The sequence below is a fragment of the Ambystoma mexicanum genome, chromosome 4p, assembly GCF_040938575.1.
Source record: "Ambystoma mexicanum isolate Mex_15411 chromosome 4p, UKY_AmexF1_1, whole genome shotgun sequence".
Taxonomy (NCBI): domain Eukaryota; kingdom Metazoa; phylum Chordata; class Amphibia; order Caudata; family Ambystomatidae; genus Ambystoma; species Ambystoma mexicanum.
In genome coordinates this window covers 52,073,544-52,092,087 of record NC_090927.1, presented here as the reverse complement: position 1 = coordinate 52,092,087, position 18,544 = coordinate 52,073,544, and the positions used below count along the sequence as shown (strand labels likewise).

The 18,544-nt window shown below is 50.3% G+C and overlaps 1 protein-coding gene across 2 annotated transcripts in view; it reads left to right on the top strand.

The window, feature by feature from the left end:
- Positions 1-18,544, top strand: part of LOC138452978 (zinc finger protein 300-like) — a 154,167-nt gene that overhangs the window by 42,212 nt on the left and 93,411 nt on the right. For both annotated transcript variants that reach the window (XM_069605351.1, XM_069605352.1), the window contains exon 3: positions 11,807-11,933. In XM_069605351.1, the coding sequence (XP_069461452.1) occupies positions 11,807-11,933 (127 nt within the window). The remainder of the gene's footprint in view (positions 1-11,806; positions 11,934-18,544) is intronic.

Sequence of the window (18,544 nt, the reverse complement as noted above, 5' to 3'; positions counted from 1 at the left end):
CCGCCTGAACTTTCTGGATCCCTTTACTTGTTTCCTTCTCGGGCCCCGAAGTTCCCATTCTGATCTGTCATGTGTAGGGATATCCTGAGTTCCCTCCCCCGAGGTCGATCCGAGTAGGTCTGCGATGCATTCTCGGATTTCTTCTTTAGAGCGGAGTAAAAACGTCCTGCTCCCATGTTCAAATGCAAGGGAGAAGGGGTATCCCCATCTGTATCTCGTGGCTTGATCTTTTAGCCATCTCGTGAGAGGACCACAGAGGCGGCGTAGGGCCAGTGTCAGCGATGAAAGATCCTGGAAAATGGTAATCTTGGCCCCTCCAAGGGTAAGGGTGCCTCCGGACCTGGCTTTAGCAAGTATCCTTGTTCTGTCCTGATATCTGTGGAATCTGGCGAGGACCGATCTCCGGCCACCTGGGGGGGCCGCCAGCTCTATGAATTCTCTCGGTCTTGAGTTCATCAATGTACTCGTCCGCCGTCAGGATTTTGACGATATCGTGTATCCTCTGTCTCCCCTTCTCTCTCCGGAATTCCCAAAAAAACGTAGGTTATTCCTTCTCTCTCTGTTTTCCAAATCATCTATCTTAAGGCGAATCTCGTCCTCCTTCTCTATACTTCGTATTCTAAGCTCCATTTGGGCTTCTAGGGTGTCGATTGAGGCCTGGTTGTTCTCGACTTCCTCTAGTCTCTCCTCAATGTTGTCTACTCTCTGGGTCATCCTATCTATTTTACCACCGAGGTTGGCACCCATGTTCCAAATTTTACTTAGGAGGGCGGCGATGTCTCCCTTGATAGCAGCTGCACCTGTTTCGGAGGCTTTTAGTGACATTATTGGCCTTGGGTCGGGAGCCTGCGGCAGCGGGGTGTAGGCGTATTTGGCAAGCTTACTTGTAATGTTCATCGGGCTCTTGCATGCGAGGAGGCACACGCCCCGGGATCGGGGGCCCTACCCTCAGTCCTGGTGTGTTGGGAGGCACGTAGGCAGTGTTGGGGGGCACCGGGGTGATGACCCTCTGAGCGGGGGTTCTTCGGTGGGAGGAGGCACACGCCCTGTCTCCAGGGGCTCTAACCTCCGTTCCGGTCAATTTCCTTCAGTGAGTCCAATGTCGTGTCAGGGGGGCCTGAGTATCGATGCCGGCCCGTAGTGGGGCTCCGGGGAGAGTATGTGAGGCGAGGCCACAAGGAGAGGGTCTTGGGTGCAGATGAGGTGGGGGGGTGAACACCTCCAGGTATTCCGCTGCTCTGTTACTGGGCCACTTATCCGTGTCCTGATCAGGCAGTGGGCTGGGGCCTTGCCAGAGGAGGGCACACGATGGGGGCCCAACCCTCTGCTAAGCCTCAATGCACAGTTGAGTTTGTTGCCGTGTGAGGAGAGGCCTCGGGTGGTGGAGTCCGAAGGGATTGCGTGGGTAGGTCCGGCTAGAAGTAGTGGAGGCTGGGGCGTAAGCGGCACTTTGGTGACTTTATGGCCCAATGGGGTTGGTGCTGTGAAGAGCGGGAACCAACATTGCAGCCGGTGTATGGAATGCGCTGGGCCAGCGGCTCCGTTCAGAGATTAGGGCCGCCTCCTGCTGGGCCCTAGCACTCTGGTCGATGGGGTCCCCTGGGGGTGTCAGGAAGGGGGTGCCGGGGCGATCAGGCGCATGGGCGGCCCATCCGTGAGTCCTCGCGATGCCAGGTCCTCAGTGAGAGCGGGGGGCGAGGGTCACTTTGGCACCCCCCGCTCGGCTGTTCAAGTCGGGGACCGGGGCGGGGCACGTTCCGGGGAGGAGAAATGGGCCCCAGTCGAGGCGAGGTGCCTTGGAGCACTTCAGGGGGGATGGCACTCACCTCTGCAGATTGGTTCTGCCTGTCGCGGCGCCGGTGTCCGGGGATGCGGAGGCAGCTGCGCAGAGAGTGCGCACGGGGACGCCTGGGGGGGCGGTCGTCCGACCCCCGAAGTACGTCGGGCGGTTGGGTGTCCGCGGCTTTCCCAGGAGTTATTTTTAACTATATTACTTAGATGATTGGGGAAGAAGGAGGCCCGTGGATTGGGCTTGCATTAAGAGAAACTTTGACAAAGGTCGCCAGTCCCCCATATGCGCGGCCACAACGTTTCTTGGTAACATCAATTTGGAAGACTATATCACCATCTAAAAATAAGTTCCAAGAGATTCCAAGATAGCGGCCGGTGGAGGAGGACGTGTGTGAGCGTCTCTCCCCAACAGGCCACAATAATAGCAATCAAATAAAGCTACGTGGAGATGGATAACGGATTCCCCTCTAGATGCAAAACAAACAAAGCGGATTGTGTGCAGCTTCCGACGCCAGAATCGAATGGAGTAGTGGTTATGAGAGATCCGTGACTAAGTCTGCCTCGGGAGGGGCAGACAGGACTCGCATAACAGAGGCGTCACCTCAGCGGGCCCAGAAGCGGAGACAGTGGGAGCGAATAATCGGGACAGAGTGAAGGTGAGACTAAGGATAACTCGGCTAGGTCCCGGTCGGATAGCAACAGTAGTGGACATAGCGTGAAGGTAACACAGCAGATGGGAAACGTGTTTACAGCCACAGACTCAACAGGAGGTGGAACAGGAACAACAGTAGATCAGACTTATCACACTGCCAGACCCGTTTATTTCCAGACAAGACCGCGTGTGAAAGAGGTCAACATGGACCTTCGCAATCTTTAGACAAACAATAAGGGGGGATAGAAACAGCACTAGAGATTTCAAGACCAGGCGTCCGCTAGACCAAGACACCGGGGTAGAGAGATCTCACGTGGCAGAGGGCATTAAACATAAATGTACACGCTCAAAAAAGAACCACAGTCCACCTGAGAGATACGTTATTTGTCCTGACAACTAGCAGGGTGCGTGGATGGTGTATTCAGGAGGTATATGGAGGCATTTTTCTGTATTCAGAGTTTGCGGCAAACGTGCCTCTGTGGGCCGGACGGAGGCCGGGTCTCATGCTAAGTGGTTTCTAGAAGACACAAGCCTTAGGGAATATGAAGCCAATTTAGGCAATCTCGGACCACACCCCAAATAAGCGAGCTAAACACATAGTTCTTAAACTTGATACTACACCTTGAAAAGGACCTTTCTGGTCGAAACATGTGTCAGCAATTACAGTATCGACTCTAGAATAAAATATCATGAACTCTGAGATCTGACCTGAACGGTTATATTGTGTATATGACAGCGCATGTATATGGGACACGTCTGTCTTTCTCTTAGTAGAGGCAATGGAACAAGGTGATACTGAGAGAGGAACCAAAGGTTTCGGGGAGGCAGACTTCAAACCAGTAGTTGATCCTGAGGTGAAAAGGGGTTGCCCCGCTGATGATGACACCAAAATCATTTCCGATCTAGCCTTTGCGCAGTGGAATGATCCAGGATTACCGGGGGGCCTCCTCAAGGTTATCCCTGAGGAAGAAGGAAGAACCAAAGTAGGCTAATTTTTTTTTTTCCTTGAGCATTTGTTAATCTACAGGGGTGATGTCGGACCAGAGGAAACCCCTCGCTCCAAAACTGTGGTACCACGCAGCCGTAGAAGAATGGTTCTAGAAATCGCCCACGTCCACCTCACAGCTTGACATTTAGGGACCACCAAGACACAGGCCCGAATATTAAACTGTTTCTATTGGCCAGGGGTGTTTGCAGAGGTCCCACATTGTATTGTCACTTGCTTCCTCTGTCAGAAAACCAGTACTCCCCATTTGAACTTCTACATGGAAGAACCAAAGTAGGTTAATTTTTTTTTTCCTTGAGCATTTGTTAATCTACAGGGGTGATGTCGGACCAGAGGAAACCCCTCGCTCCAAAACTGTGGTACCACGCAGCCGTAGAAGAATGGTTCTAGAAATTGCCCACGTCCACCTCACAGCTTGACCCACAAAAGAGAAACATGAGAAGAATGGAAAGAGGCCATGTTCTCCAGCATGGGGTCTGGCATGGATTCACATGCTCATGAATATTCCCCGTCGTCAGGCTGGGAATCCTCGGTAAAGAAAAAACCAGTATCAGTTTCGTTTCTGATCTGTCTTTCGTAGTAGTAACCAATCACTGGTCCCTGCGTCATACTGACCACAGCCAATGACTGCCCTCTACCTAAGCCCCGCCTCTGGCAGCAATCTTCAGATTTTTACCGCACGTTCATGTGTTGGGCTCCTCGTGCTATTGCTCTCGAGCGTTAGTGCTATTTTTTCACGTTTTTTCTCAAAAAACTTCGTTTTTTTCGGTCAGAAGAGCCTCAAGCTCCACCGACTCTCCATCCGATCAACGGGGACCCGTGTCGGATTCGTCTACGCCCCTCAAGGGTGAAGATTCATCGAGCTACGCTTTTGGAGGATTCCAGAAGTTTCTCAGGCCCATCTCGATCATGGCCCAGGAGAAGGGAAGCTCGACGCCCGGAAAGCTGTTCAGGGTCTGCCCTGGATGCCAGCTACAGAATGTCTTTAAGGAAGACGAACACTCCTTTTGTCTTTACTGCCTACGGACGACGAGGTGTACGACGAGGATCTGCCGTCGTCTCCTCCCACCCGGGCTTCCCCGCCCGACGAGATTGGATCTTTTCACCCCATGATCGCCAGGGCATCCGAGCTCTTCCAGCTCTGCCCGGAGGAGAAGAAGAAGGAAGGTTTCCTTTATCAGCGGCGCGAGGCCAAGAGGAAGACGGTCCTCGCGGTACCTCTACTGGACGATATTTGGGATGAGGGCCTAGCCCTCCTCAAGAACCCATCCACGACGCCAGCTAGAAGAGACCGGTACGAGAAGAAGTACCGGGTCCCGGACGCGGCCCCCTTGTGCCTCCGGACACAGCCTACCCCGGACTCCGTCGTCTCCGCGGCGGCCAGGAAGAAAGCGGGGGGGGGGGTGCGGCCTCCCACCCCGGTGGGAGGCCGGCTGGCGAGCTTCGTCAGCGTGTGGGAGTCCATCTCCACCGACCGTTGGGTGCTGGACGCCCTAGCCCAGGGCCACGCGCTCGAATTTCAAAGAAGGTGCCCGCGCGTCCCCCCTGTGGCCAGGAAAGAGCTTCACGTCCCTCAGCTTCTCCGGGAGGTAAAGGCGATGCTCAGGAAGGGCGCCATCGAACTCGTCCCAAAGAGGCCTCGGGGCACCGGAGTTTTCTCAAGATACTTCCTCGTGAAGAAGAAGACGGGAGGATGGCGCCCCATCCTAGACCTACGACGGCTGAACAAGTTCATCAAGGCACAGAAGTTCCGGATGGTCACCCTCCAGCACGTCCTGGGGCAGCTGGAGGAGGGCGACTTCCTGTCGTCGTTGGATTTGGAGGATGCCTACTTCCCATCCTAAAGGGGCACCGAAAATTTCTCAGGTTCGTGGTCCAAGGGCGTCACTATCAGTTCAGAGCCCTTCCCTTCGGTCTACGGTCGGCTCCCAGGGTATTCACCAAGTCCCTTGCACCAGTGGCGGTGCAGCTGCGCCGAGAGGGGATCCACGTCTACCCCTACCTGGACGACTGGCTCATCCGAGCCAAGACGAGGGAGCTCGCCATGAAGCACACAGCAAGGACCGTCCAACTTCTCACGGACCTGGGATCCTCCGTGAACTACGCCAAGTCCCACCTGGTGCCCGCGCAAGACGCACTGTTTCTGGGAGCGAAGCTCGACACAGTGTCCCTTCTGGCCTCCCCGTCGGAGGAAAGGACCAGGGCCATCCTGGGCAAGGTACAGCGGATGTTGGTTGCCGACGCGGCCAAGGTGAGGTCCATCAAGTCCCTCCTCGGAATGATGTCTTCTTGCATCTACCTCATTCCCATGTGCAGGCTCCGGATGCGCCCGTTGCAGGAGTTACTGGACGCGCGCTGGATCCAAACGACGGGCGACTTCGAGGAGAGGATCACACTCGACGAGAGTTTCCGACGAGCGATCCGGTGGTGGGGCACCCGCGCGCATCTGACGGCGGGCATGGACTTCCAGACCCCAGGCCACCAGGAGACAGTGACCACGGATGCCTCCCTGGAAGGGTGGGGAGCGCACACCGGAAATCTGCACGCGAGAGGCCTTTGGCTCCCGACGGAGAAGTCCCTCTATATCAACGTCCTGGAGCTCCGTGCAGTGTTTTGGGCCCTCAGATCCTTCCTTCCGTCCCTCAAGGGCAAGGTGGTGAGGATCTTCACCGACAACACCACCACCATGTTTTACATCAGGAAACAGGGCGGAACCAGGTCCCCAGCACTGTCCAAGGAGGCGCAGGACCTGTGGCATTGGGCCGTCGCCCAAAGGATGTTTCTGGTGCCGTTTCATCTGGCAGGGATAAAAAACACCATCGCCGACTCACTCAGCAGGGAGCTGCGCTCGTGCCACGAGTGGGAACTACGGCAGGATCTAGTGGATCGCCTCTTCCGACGGTGGGGCACACCCCAGATCGACCTGTTCGCGACAGCGACGAACTCCAAGTGCCGGAGGTTCGCCAGCAGGTTCCCCCAGCCGAGGAGCATGGGCGATGCTTTCTCGTTCCCCTGGGAAGGCCTGTTCCTATACGCGTTCCCTCCACTGCCACTGCTGATCCGGCTCATCAACCAGCTCAAGAGGTCATGGTGCAGGATGATCCTCGTCGCACCTGCGTGGCCGAGGCAGATATGGTTCCCGGACCTTCTGGACTTGTCAGCGTCCCCGTCAATCAAGCTGCCAATGGACGCGGACCTGCTCTCCAGGGAAGGAGGCGCCATCCTCCACCACGACCCGAAGTCGCTGAACTTGCAGGCCTGGCTCCTGCACCGCTAGAGTTTGGAGGATACGACATACCGGCCGACTGCAGAGAGGTTCTTGCAAAGGCCAGGGCGTCCTCGACTCTTAAATGCTACGGACACAAATGGAAGAGGTTCTCTGTCTGGTGCCACGCACAGAAGATTAACCCTCTAAGGATTACGGCTCCCCAAGTACTGCCGTACCAATTGACGCTGGCCAAGGCTGGACTGGCACACGCGTCCATCAAGATTCATCTTGCTGCGATCTCCCAATACACCAGAACCACGGGGCGGACGTCCTTGTGGTCTCATCGTCTGGTGAAAGAGTTCATGAAGGGACCCGCCGGTGAAGGCTCCGGCCCCGGCGTGGGAGCTCAACGTGGTGCTGACCAAGCTCATGGGACCTCCGTTCGAGCCTCTGCACTGGGCCCCGTTGAAATTCCTGTCGTGGAAAACAGCGTTTCTTGTGGCCATCACCTCCGCACGACGAGTGGGAGAGATCCAGGCCCTATCTTGCAAGCCACCATACTTGACTTTTCACGACACGAGGGTGGTGCTCAGGACGCACCCCTCCTTCATGCCCAAGGTGCCGTCGGACTTCCACCTCAACGAACCCTTGGTGTTGCCTGTGTTTTTCCCGTCGCCTTCGTCGCCGGCTGAGAGGACTTTGCACTCGCTTGATGTGACTAGAACGCTGAAGTTCTACGTGGACGGCACGAAGTGTTTTCGGAAGACGTCACAACTCTTTGTGAACTTTGGACCTGTCAATCAGGGGAAGGCTCTCGAAGGCTTCCATTTCCAGATGGCTCTCCGGCTGTATCATGTACTGTCATCGGTTGGCAAACCGGCCGCTGCCTGGCCGTCCGAGAGCCATTCCACCAGAGCGATCGCAGCTACCACGGCGTTCCTATCTGGTGTGCCCCTGCTGGACATATGCAGGGCTGCTACGTGGAGGTAGACGCACACCTTCACGAAATTCTACTGCGTCGATCGGGATTCCAGGGAGGAGTCCAGGGTCGGCCAAGCAGTGCTGCGCAACCTGTTCGCCTGAGGTGAGCCTGGTGAGGAGGTAAGATTGCTTAATGTTGAGTTTGATGTAATGCTTAATGTTGAGCCTTTGCCACCTCCCGTGGTTGTGCATGTGTGTACTGCTATGTATTCTTTATTCATGAGCATGTGAATCCATGCCAGACCCCATGCTGGAGAAGGAACAAGTTACTTACCTGTAACTGTTGTTCTCCAGCATGGGTCTGGCATGGATTCACATGCGAACCCTCCCGCCTACCCCTCTGCGGCTCTTCGCTTGGTCATACTGCCACTTCACGTGCTTCCAAATCTGAAGATGGCTGCCAGAGGCGGGGCTTAGGTAGAGGGCAGTCATTGGCTGTGGTCAGTATGACGCAGAGACCAGTGATTGGTTACTACTACGAAAGACAGATCAGAAACGAAACTGATACTGGTTTTTTCTTTACCGAGGGTTCCCAGCCTGACGACGGGGAATATTCATGAGCATGTGAATCCATGCCACACCCATGCTGGAGAACAACAGTTACAGGTAAGTAACTTGTTCCTTACCCTTATCTGAGACCGCACCACGTCTAAAAGAACATATGGCCGTAGTTGGATCTATAGTTCATTTCCTTTTGAGTAGATGCCAAGACGTCAGAAAGCTAGATATGACCGGAACACCATTGCCTGTTCCTTTTCTATTGGTCAAAAAGTATTTGTTGCTCCTTCCCACCTCGGACCATAAAATGCTTTCCCGTTGGCAAGGTCCCTATGAAGTTTTAGGTCAAACAGGACCCTATAATTATAAGATATTACGACCAGCTAGACAAGCCAAAACATAGATTTATCATATAAATCTGCTAAAGGAGTGGAGGGAGCACCCAGTTAAAATTAAGAGGCTTACCCGGATGCATGGCGAAGCGTGGAGGGTACAGAACGTGCAACTGGAGAGAAGTCTCAGTCTGCAGGGATGCTGCTGGATGCCCGAACACCACCGGAACCTCCAGGAAGAGCACAGCTGCCCAGCGCCCTCAGTACCACAAGATTGATGCAAACCGGTACCTGGGATGCCCGGTAGCTGTGAAAGGTCCGAGGAAGCTTTGCAGTGAGCTTAGATGCTGACGAGAGAGGGTCTTGGACCCTGCAGCAAAGGAGAGACAGTTGTGTAGGATAGTGAACCAAAAGTACACAACGCAAAGGTGCGAATCTGGGTCCCGCACCCAAGAGAAAGAGAGGGTCTGGGACGCATGTGAAAGAGAGGGTCTGGGACCCTGAAGCAAATAAGAGAGAATTGTGACTCGCACCCATATGTTGAGGAAGGATATTAGTGAGGAAGGATAGCTTGGGGGCAACGCATTTGTCTTGGAAGCAAGACAATGCAGCGCAACACAGGTTTGAATCCTGATCCTGTGCTTAGAAACCACTCGCTGGTATTAAGCACGTTATAAAAGAACAATAATAATTAAATGTGAAGCCAAAGTTTAAAGCCAAGAGGGTTTGGGACCGCGAAAGATGGAAAGAGACATTACAAGAGAAACCACATGCTTGGCAGGGAAGTAACCTAAGCCGTGAAAAGTATTGCAAGTCTGGGACACGCACTTACTTAAGATAAGGATAAGAGGATCAAGAACCCTAGGACTGATAAGGAAAGAGTCCTACACTTGGTAGCGGAGCATATCAAGTTGGTAGGATAAAGGAACTGTGAAGCTAAACAGGTCCTTGTGAGATATCTAGGAACTTAAGGGAAGAATAAGTATAAGGGAAAGCAGCACAACCCTAGCCCTTGAAGTTGCGTATTTGGAAACCCCACAGACGCTTTTTACTTTCAGAGAAGACCATCTTTGCACAGTTATCTTAGGTTGCTAGTGTTGGGGAGAGCAGATGGTTTGGGACACGAGAGTTGCAGACTTCAGTTTCTGACCTCCCGACCATTTCGTTAGTTCCTTTGAGGCTGGGAAACCCCTCTTAGCTTAAGGGATAGAGAGGTCGTTTTTCCAACCCTTTTATTTTAATAAAAGAGTATAACCAAAAATATGCCAGCCTTGTGTCCGAGCCTTACTTCTGCACCCATACAAGCCACATGGGCTATGCGCATGAAACTTTGCAAAGGAATCATCTCCCTTAATGTAGGCCCTTCTCTGGAATAGTAACCGGGCCTGCCAGCTTCATAGCAGGTCTTTCATTTCTTATGCATGGGGTTTCATGTTTTCAGTGTTTGTTTTTCCAATTCTGGTGGTGCTTATCCTGTGCTTTCCAAAATCTATGTTTTGAGTGCTTACCCGCTGTTTCCCTCTTAAAGATGTTGGATGACTGTGTTTTTCCAGTGTGGACTACTAACATGTAACTTTTAATGCTGTATTAACATTATGCATCATTCTTTTGAAGCAGAAAATCAGATTATGCTCATCTAGCCCTTGTTATCGATTTGCATTATTGGACTTTCAGTCCTGAATTTGTAAGGAAACAAAGCTACACATACACAATTACAAAGAATCGAATGAGGACCTGAAAGGCTCCAGTTGCCTGACATGGGGCAAGATAAGAGGTCCAATTCCTTTTGCAGTGATCTCTAAATCATACACTACCCAAAGTTAAAATGAATCGGGGAGGACAAGAGAGCAAGGGGAAGGGGCATGAGGGCAGAGGTAGGGTCATCCGTATATAGATTTCCAAAGCTGATTGCAGGACAAAGAAATGAGCAAACAGTTAAAAGAAACCCTTTGGGGAATTAAGCTTCTTACCACAAAATGACAATGAAGCTCTTGGTAAACAAATAAAGTTTGCGTATTTATTTATATACTAACTGACTGGATTTTAGAATCCTAAAAAAGAGCTGGATGTATTTATTCGATGGAGTTAAGGATTTCAAATCACAGACATAAATCTGCTATTCTTTAACTTAACTGTACAGTTAAACGTTGCTGAAACTTTGTATTTTGGGAATAGAGGTGGCCTTTCCTTGGTCTATTTCCCTCAATGGAACTTGGACAGATAGTGTTTGAAGGATGATCATTGGAAAACAAGGTGCTATATGATCAAGTTTTATCTTCTCTGACATGTGTCTAACTGAAGTTTGTCAGTACTGTAGCTTCGGGAATCGATCAACAAACTTTGAATTGCTGCTTTTTAAATTGCATGGTCCATAAAATAAAAAAAACGATCAACACATCACATGGCCTTTTTTACTTTAGATCATGTTTAGGTACCAATATGTCTGAAAGTGTCCTCTATATGGCTGTGCTAACTTTGCCTTTCATTTTCAATTTCATACAGGATACTATGCGTAGCAAGGTCAGCACTTCCATATAGTAGACATCCTCTGATAAACCCCTAGAAGTTTAAAATATTTCCGTGAGGCTATAATCAGAATAAATCTAATTTTACTGAAATCCAAAAAGCCTACTTATGCCGAACAAGGATTAATTGCAGGTACTCCACCTGCCCAGTGTTTTTGCTATCCTGGTGAGAAGCCCGAATACTGGCTGCAAACATCAAGATGTCCACCTTTCATCTTTCTGCAGCACCAGGGACTGCTGTCATTTCCATCCTCACTTTCTCCGTGATCCACCAGATGAGAGGATGCCACCTGCAACCATACAGCCACTGGGCAGGCCCCATTACATCCCTTTATGCCTCAGGCAGTTTAGGGTAAGCAGGTTATCATCTGGAGAGGGGAGTGCTCCTGTGGTGCAGCCTGGTTGGGATGTGCTGCAGTGTGAATCCATAGAAAAGGAATCCGGGTATTGGTGTGCTTTCAAACAGCCACCTAGGTGGCTTTCTCATTCTGGTAGTTTTATGGCTTTCGGAAAAAGTGATGTGCTCCATGAGGCTTTGTCAATAAAGGGTTCTTGGACACACAATAGATCATATATCTGGCCTGTTTTTGCGTAGGCTGAGAAGTTATAGTGTTCTGTGGGGGAGCCGTTATGGACTCTGGTCCTCGTATAGTGAACCATGTATGAAGCGACTTGTACACTTCTGTCAAATAGGCTTACCTAAGCAGTCATTTGTATGGTTGGATTGTAATATTTTCAGTCATATAGGAAGTGATTTATATATATTGTGAACCTTTAAGATCAGAGACAAGGATGCAATCTCTCTTGTTTCAGGCTCTAGTCACCTTCCAAGACGTGGCTGTATATTTCTCAGACGAGGAGTGGCAGTGCTTGACAGAATGGCAGAAGGAGCTGTACCGCACTGCGATGGAGGAGATCCACACAGCCCTCCTATCTTTAGGTAAGGTTATTTGCTGCCCAGTTGCATGTCAAGCATTACCGGGGCCTAAGCCTATTCCACTTAGATCCCTCTTTTCTTTTTTTAACCTCTTATTATTGAATGAGCCACCAAAATAGCATAAATATGACCTGGGAAAATCTCGCCATCAAATCAAACACAAGATCACAAAAGAATGAGGTGGACATCACAGCACAGAATGATCTCCGAAATAGGAATCCACTTTCTCCTCCGGAAGAGAAAACAATAAACTCTGGCAAAAAAGAGAAAGAGTACATGGGTGGTGTGGTGGGGGCTGATAAGGAGGGTGGGGAAGATAGTGGTGGGTAGAGTAGGCAAGGTGGGTTTCAAAAGCAATACATCCACTATGAACTATGCTATGTTTTTGACCACCACCTGCGCCTATGTTGTCAACCAGGTACTTGTTGCTGCCGACAGTCCCTGCTCATTTGCCCCGATACACTCCTCTATATCCCTCCAATTGGACTGCTTTCTCCACTTAATCCATTGTATCGTTTACAGTGGTGATGTCTCTCATAATGTAGCAAAATCACCTGACTTTTGGGGATCCACCCTTACCCCCACTAAGAGTTGCCCACTGGCTTAGAACACAGAGCAAATAACCCCTTCCATGTCCTTCTTTGCAGTCTCTCACCATGGCAGTAGACCTCCACAACACCTATCAGTTCAAGCTGCACTTGCCCCTTTTGTAGTGGAACGATGCCCAATTTGCATAAGGACCTCCTTAACATGCCACTAGAGTTCTTCAACTGCCAGACCAGCGTGGCAGATGGGGAGCACCATCTGAGGACTCTTCATCTCCCCTCATGGTCTTCCGCACTCCTGGAGCTCTCTGTAGACCTAAGTCTGTGCAGGATCCGCAAAATCTCCTTTGTTTAAGGCCACCCATGTGGATCCGATTGGAGCAACAAGTGGCCCAGCGGTCCGGGATGCATCTCGTCACCCTCGGTCCAATATAATGATGAGCCTGCTCACGGCTGTTAGGCAGAAATCTGTGCAGTTCCCTCTGGGACCACTGCAAAAGATTTAGCACTACAGGTGTTTGGCAGTAAACCCACTTGGTAGCAGTCTGTACCACACAGATTCACTTGGTAGCTGTGGCTGAGCAGTCGGACATCCCTCTAGAAGAGTTAGGCAGTATACAGAGTATTCAAAATAGGTCAAAAGAACATAGTAGAACAAGCAAACACTGACCAGAGCTTGGTGTAAAAGAGATATAATTATTTATTTAAAACCACATCTAGAAAAACACACAGGCACTAATAGTAAGCAATTCAAAAACACGGTCACTAAAAGATATACACTCCCTTAGAAGAATATTAGACAAGTCTTAAGTAAGGCCCCACTTATTTTCAGACAGCGGTGAGCGCTTAACTCAGCTGGCACTCTAATAATTCGTTTTAAAATGGAGAGAAAAGCAGAGAATAAATTGAAACAGGTCCCAACACTTTTACAAGAACACAACAAGAGAGGAAGGCAAAGTAAAACCGTGAAGTTAGAGTTCAATAGGCTGGATCCACTTTAAGAGGATCAAACGAAATGTGTCCAAGGTCACACGGTCGCAGTGCACAAAAGTCTTGAAGAGGTTCAAAAAGAGTTGGACCAAAGAAAGGGACCAGTTAGAAGGTCAAGGCAGCCAGCCCAGTCCAGAAGGTTAAGGGGTTATTATTACCTTGTAGCAATCTTTAGAAAGGGAGGCCTGGCGGACACGGTACCTTAAAGTGGTGAGAATACTCCAGCGGGGGCAGGTGTTCCTGGCAGCGGATGCAAGGCGGTGCTTCGCCCGGGGGAAGAGAGGATCTCGTCGGGGAGGAAGACAGGAGTCCGTTGCATTGCCAGGGAAGAAACCAGCCGCAGAGTTTCTCAGGTAAAAGGAGCGGTCCTTTGATTCGCGGTCCAGTGGTAAGTGGCTATCCGGTTGCCGGGGTGCTTGGCACGGGCAATTCGACCACAAGCTGGTCTGGGGTGTGAAGAGAAGAAGGTAAACTGGTTGTGCCCACCAGTCAGGGGAAGAAGCCTCTGCAGCCGGGAGATCTTCTCTGTCGTCGGGAAGTGGTGAGTCGGTTCCGCAGGGCTCCACCAGTGGTGTCGTCGTGGTAGGTCGGCTCAGCTTCTCCCTTGTCGGATTCTCAGGTCCTGTGGCGACTTCTGAAGTTTCAGTCCCCAAAGCCCTGCTTTTATGCAGCACACCCCCATTCACTCAGCCTAGCTGTCAATCAAACATGCTAAGTGGTGAGCCGGCCGGCTCACCACTTGGGCCAATCACACAAGAGTGCGACTTGAGTTACCAAGGTAACTCAGTCCAGGGTGCCTAAGTCCGTCCCCACACCTCCCGTTGTACCCAGACAGAGTGGCACCACTTTTGGAGGCTTCTGTGGAGAAGCCCGCAAAAAAGTGGAACAAAGGGCTCGACTTGGGTTGGAGTCACAGAAGAGAACACAAACGCCATTTTCGAATGGAGTCCTGGCAAAAAATACCAACCAGCGAATTAATATTAAATAAATAAACTGGCGGTATGTTCGAGGCTATGAGAATTAAATAATTAAAGTTGGTAGCCTCGAACAATGGGAAAATCCCATCCCATCGAATTGCCCCGACCAGTACGTCCACAATATGATGGTTTGTGCTGGTTTCTGTTAATAATTTGGGACTAGTAAAGCCAATGGTGACTTTACATGCCCTGGGAGACAGTAGTCAGCCCCAGGGTATGGAGTCTATGGTGGGGTGTCACTATGACACCCCTGTGTCACTGCACGGAGGGTGCTGTGTAACACACATAGTAAAAACACATGAGACCCTATGGGGTAAAGGACCCCATAGCCCATAAAACACATTAACAGTCAAAGGAACACCATAAATCATGCCCAAGAGTGGGAGAAAAAAGAGTCTCACTCTTGGCAGGAGAAAAAAACAACCTCCAGAAATCCAGCAAAGCTGCTGGGGGATTCACTTGGTTAGGAAATTCAGCCTAAAGAGAGAATTCTCCCTAACAACGGCTCACTATCCAATATCTGGCATGAAGGTTGTGCAGCCAGTATTTTCTGCTCCCTGCTCCCCCTGTTACAACCGAATGCAGGATACAAGCAGAACTAAGCTCCTATGGAGGATAAGACTTTCCTCCCAACCACACAGTGCATGAGGGAATGGAATGACTCAATGCACCAAGCACTTGGGTGAAAGATCGGGAGGAATACTACCAGGCTCTGCCCCTGGATGCAACAAAGAACAATACACCAGAGTGAATATGAGGTAACCAAGGTACTCTTACCTGAAAATGCACAACCCCTTCTACATGTTACCTGTTGGATCTGGTAACAGCATGGTTGCACCTATGGTGTAATGTAGCAGATGAGAAATTTACAACCAATCCAAAAGGAAAATCCAAAGGACCAAGTCCGAAAACAGAATCCAGATTCACAGTCCTAAGTAGGAACCACTCCAAAGGGAGATCCACAATAAGTCCAAAAAGCCCAAAATCTGGGCACGGAATCTGAGTAGCAACAATCCACTTAATCTGGTCCAGGTTCAAATCCATGCAAAGAACCAAAGGGAACCAAGCTGCACCTCACTGAGGAGGCCCAACAAGGCTGACATGTCTGGGGTTGCTTGTGTTTCTGTACAGAGGGGACTTTGCCTAGCAGTTCGGGCTAGGCTGCTACCATTGGTGGCAGTACCTGACTGATTTGCATATGGCTGGACCCCTTTTGCAATGGCGCAGACGGGCTAATAAACGGTGGTGTGGAAGGTTGCCCAGAGCAATGCCAGTGGTTCAGATTCATTCAAAACCTTCCACCCATCACTTTTGTGCTTACAAGAAATCATGCCAAGTCACATCAACAGTCGTCCACAAATCCAAGAGAAAACCAAGAGCAGTCCAGGGCACAAGCTGGACAGGAGGCCAGAGGATACCGAGAGAGCAAGGAGCAGTAGCGGGATGGAAGGTTGAAGGAATAGCCAAAAGACTGAGTCCGATGATGCCAACAGCTTGCTAACGATGAATCGCTGGAAAGCGGCGATCAGCGAAAAACTCACTCGTTTTCTACCTCCAGCACCGCGGACGCAGAGCTGTGTCTCCGCTGTGATGTCATGCAGCACTGGGGAAGCAGGGCACTATAGTTCCAGTTCCCCAGGCACCCTGTGTCCTGCAAGTGCCAGGAAAGCCTCCATTTCCTGTGGTTAACTGGGCGCAGCCCCTGGCCTCCTTGGTATGAGGGCCAACTGGATGACAGAGCCCCTCCAGAATGCCCACGATCCCTGCAGGCGATAAGACGCACATGTGCTGCCGGTTCCCAGGTCCTCTTTGGACCATTGCCCTTCCAGTCGACCAAGTAATATAAGTGCCCCGTGCGGAGTCAGGAGTCCACAATTCTGTTCACTTAGTATTCTCTTTGTGGACCAATACGGGATTGGGTCGAGCTTGTAATAGAGTGGAGACAGGACAAGACTTAAGAAGATATATGTGAAACACGGGGGGAACTTTTCAGGTTTTTGGATGATTGATGCAATATGCTACCGGATTTATGACCCGCACCTTGGACTTAGGGGCCAATGAATCGGGGCAAAAGCTTGCGACAGCTTGGAATGCTAAGGTGTATGGTGGATACCAGACCTTCCCTCATGGTTTGAAAACAGGACTGTCACTACTGTGTTGGTCTGCATACTCATTATAGTGCCTTTGAGCTGCTTTCAAATGTTTCAGTACTGATTCCTGTACTTATATCTGCTTGAGAAAGCCGTCTGCATTGGGCGAACCAGAGTCCAGTAGATCACCCATTGGTAAAGAACATGGATGTTGCATGTAAACCGTATAGAAAGGGGAGACTCCGGGTTGTGGCATGTGTAGAGTTTTTAAAGGCATACTCTGCAGAATTCAATAGATCCTATCAGGATTTCTGGGATTGGAGACTAAGGCATCTCAAAAACGACTCCAGGATATGGTTAACAAATTCCGTCTGTCTGTCGGTATGAGGATAGTATGCCGAGGACAGACAGGCATCGATGCCTACCAACTTGGTTAATCTCTCCAAAAATGTGAGGTGAATTGGGACCCTCTATCCGATATGATGATCAAGGGTAGCCCAAAGCACCAGAATATATGGTGGAAGATCAGATCAGCTGGGACCCAGGCAGGCGAGACTCGTTTGAATGGTATAAACCAGACAATTTTGGGGTTGTAATCTACAAGGGCCAGTAGTGTCATAATTATCTACTGGTGGCAATTCCACCACAAAGTCCATGGACACCAAGTCCCAGGGATGAGTCTGAACAGGCAAAGGCTGTAGAAGACCTCCAGAGCTGCCCGTCTGGTTCTTTCATTGTGCACTGTAAGGAACTTGTGGTGGCAACAGCAAAGACAGACGCAAGTGATCACAGTTCAAGGGTGTTTATTAAACTGTATAGGTAGGTTGGAAAAACCCCTAATCTAAACCTAAATCTAAGATGGGAGCAAGCTACGACCATCAAATAATAATAAGGCAGTCCTAGTGGCGTCTTGTCAAATAAAAGTGCCTATACTAAGAAAAACCTATTGCCAATCCTTACAACTGCATTCCTGAGAGCTTGGGATAATGTTCACAAGAAAGAAAGACGTGTTCACAAATGATAAGTCAGGATGTGGTTGTCACGTCTCGGCTAAATTGGAAATTGCCTTGGCGATTGTCTGAGCCCTATCCGGCACGTAAAACCCTTTGAACCTACAACTCCCACAACTCTTGCTATTATAGCAACGTGACATACACGCATGACGTTGCTGTGTTTTCATTTGTTTGTGAACGGCATTTAACTCCCGTCTATCCGGAGATCGAGTGCTCCTAAACTGTTGTTAGTTACGAGCTCTGTTCCCGGACTCCTGTTTGAATCCTTGACTACCCGGCGCTCGAATCAAGTTGTTGTCTCTGCCTTGTCCTTGTCTGCCTCCCGACGCCTGCCTCCCTCGATTGTTCCCCTTGGATTATATGAACCCGGCTTGCTCATTATTGACCTCCCATTTCTGAATCCTTAAGTTTTGGTGACCTGATAACCCGAACATTTCCGTAAGGGAAATAGCGTGAGGTGAACGCCTGCTTCCCTGATCATTTAATTTCTTTCCTTGTCCACTCCTGTTACTTTGAACACTGCTGTTTACACTTTGGATTGCTTTGAACCTTTTTGGGACGCTCTGCTGTTTACACTTTGGATTGCTTTGAACCTTTTTGAGACGCTCTGCTGTTTACACTTTGGATTGCTTTGAACCTTTTTGGGACGCTCTGCTGCATTGACTCTGGATTGCTTTGAACACTTTTTGGGACGCTCTGCTGCTTTCACCGTGGTGTTTCTAGGATACTGGCACACCTTCCCTTTACCAGACATCCTCCTTGTTTTCTGCACTTCGATACTAGTAGGTTACTGGTATATTGTTCCTACGGAGCAGGTAAGAGTGGGTAATTGTGGGCGGTGTTGGCTGTTTGTTCTCCGGCACTACTTGGCTGCATTTCCTGAACAACTGTTTTGTTCTTTCTCCCTCTAGCTCTGACGATTCTGCTCCGGCCTTTTCACTCAAGCCCCCGGCCTGCCAGGTGTATTGATCCCTGTAGGCTGAGCTCTTGGGAGGGAAG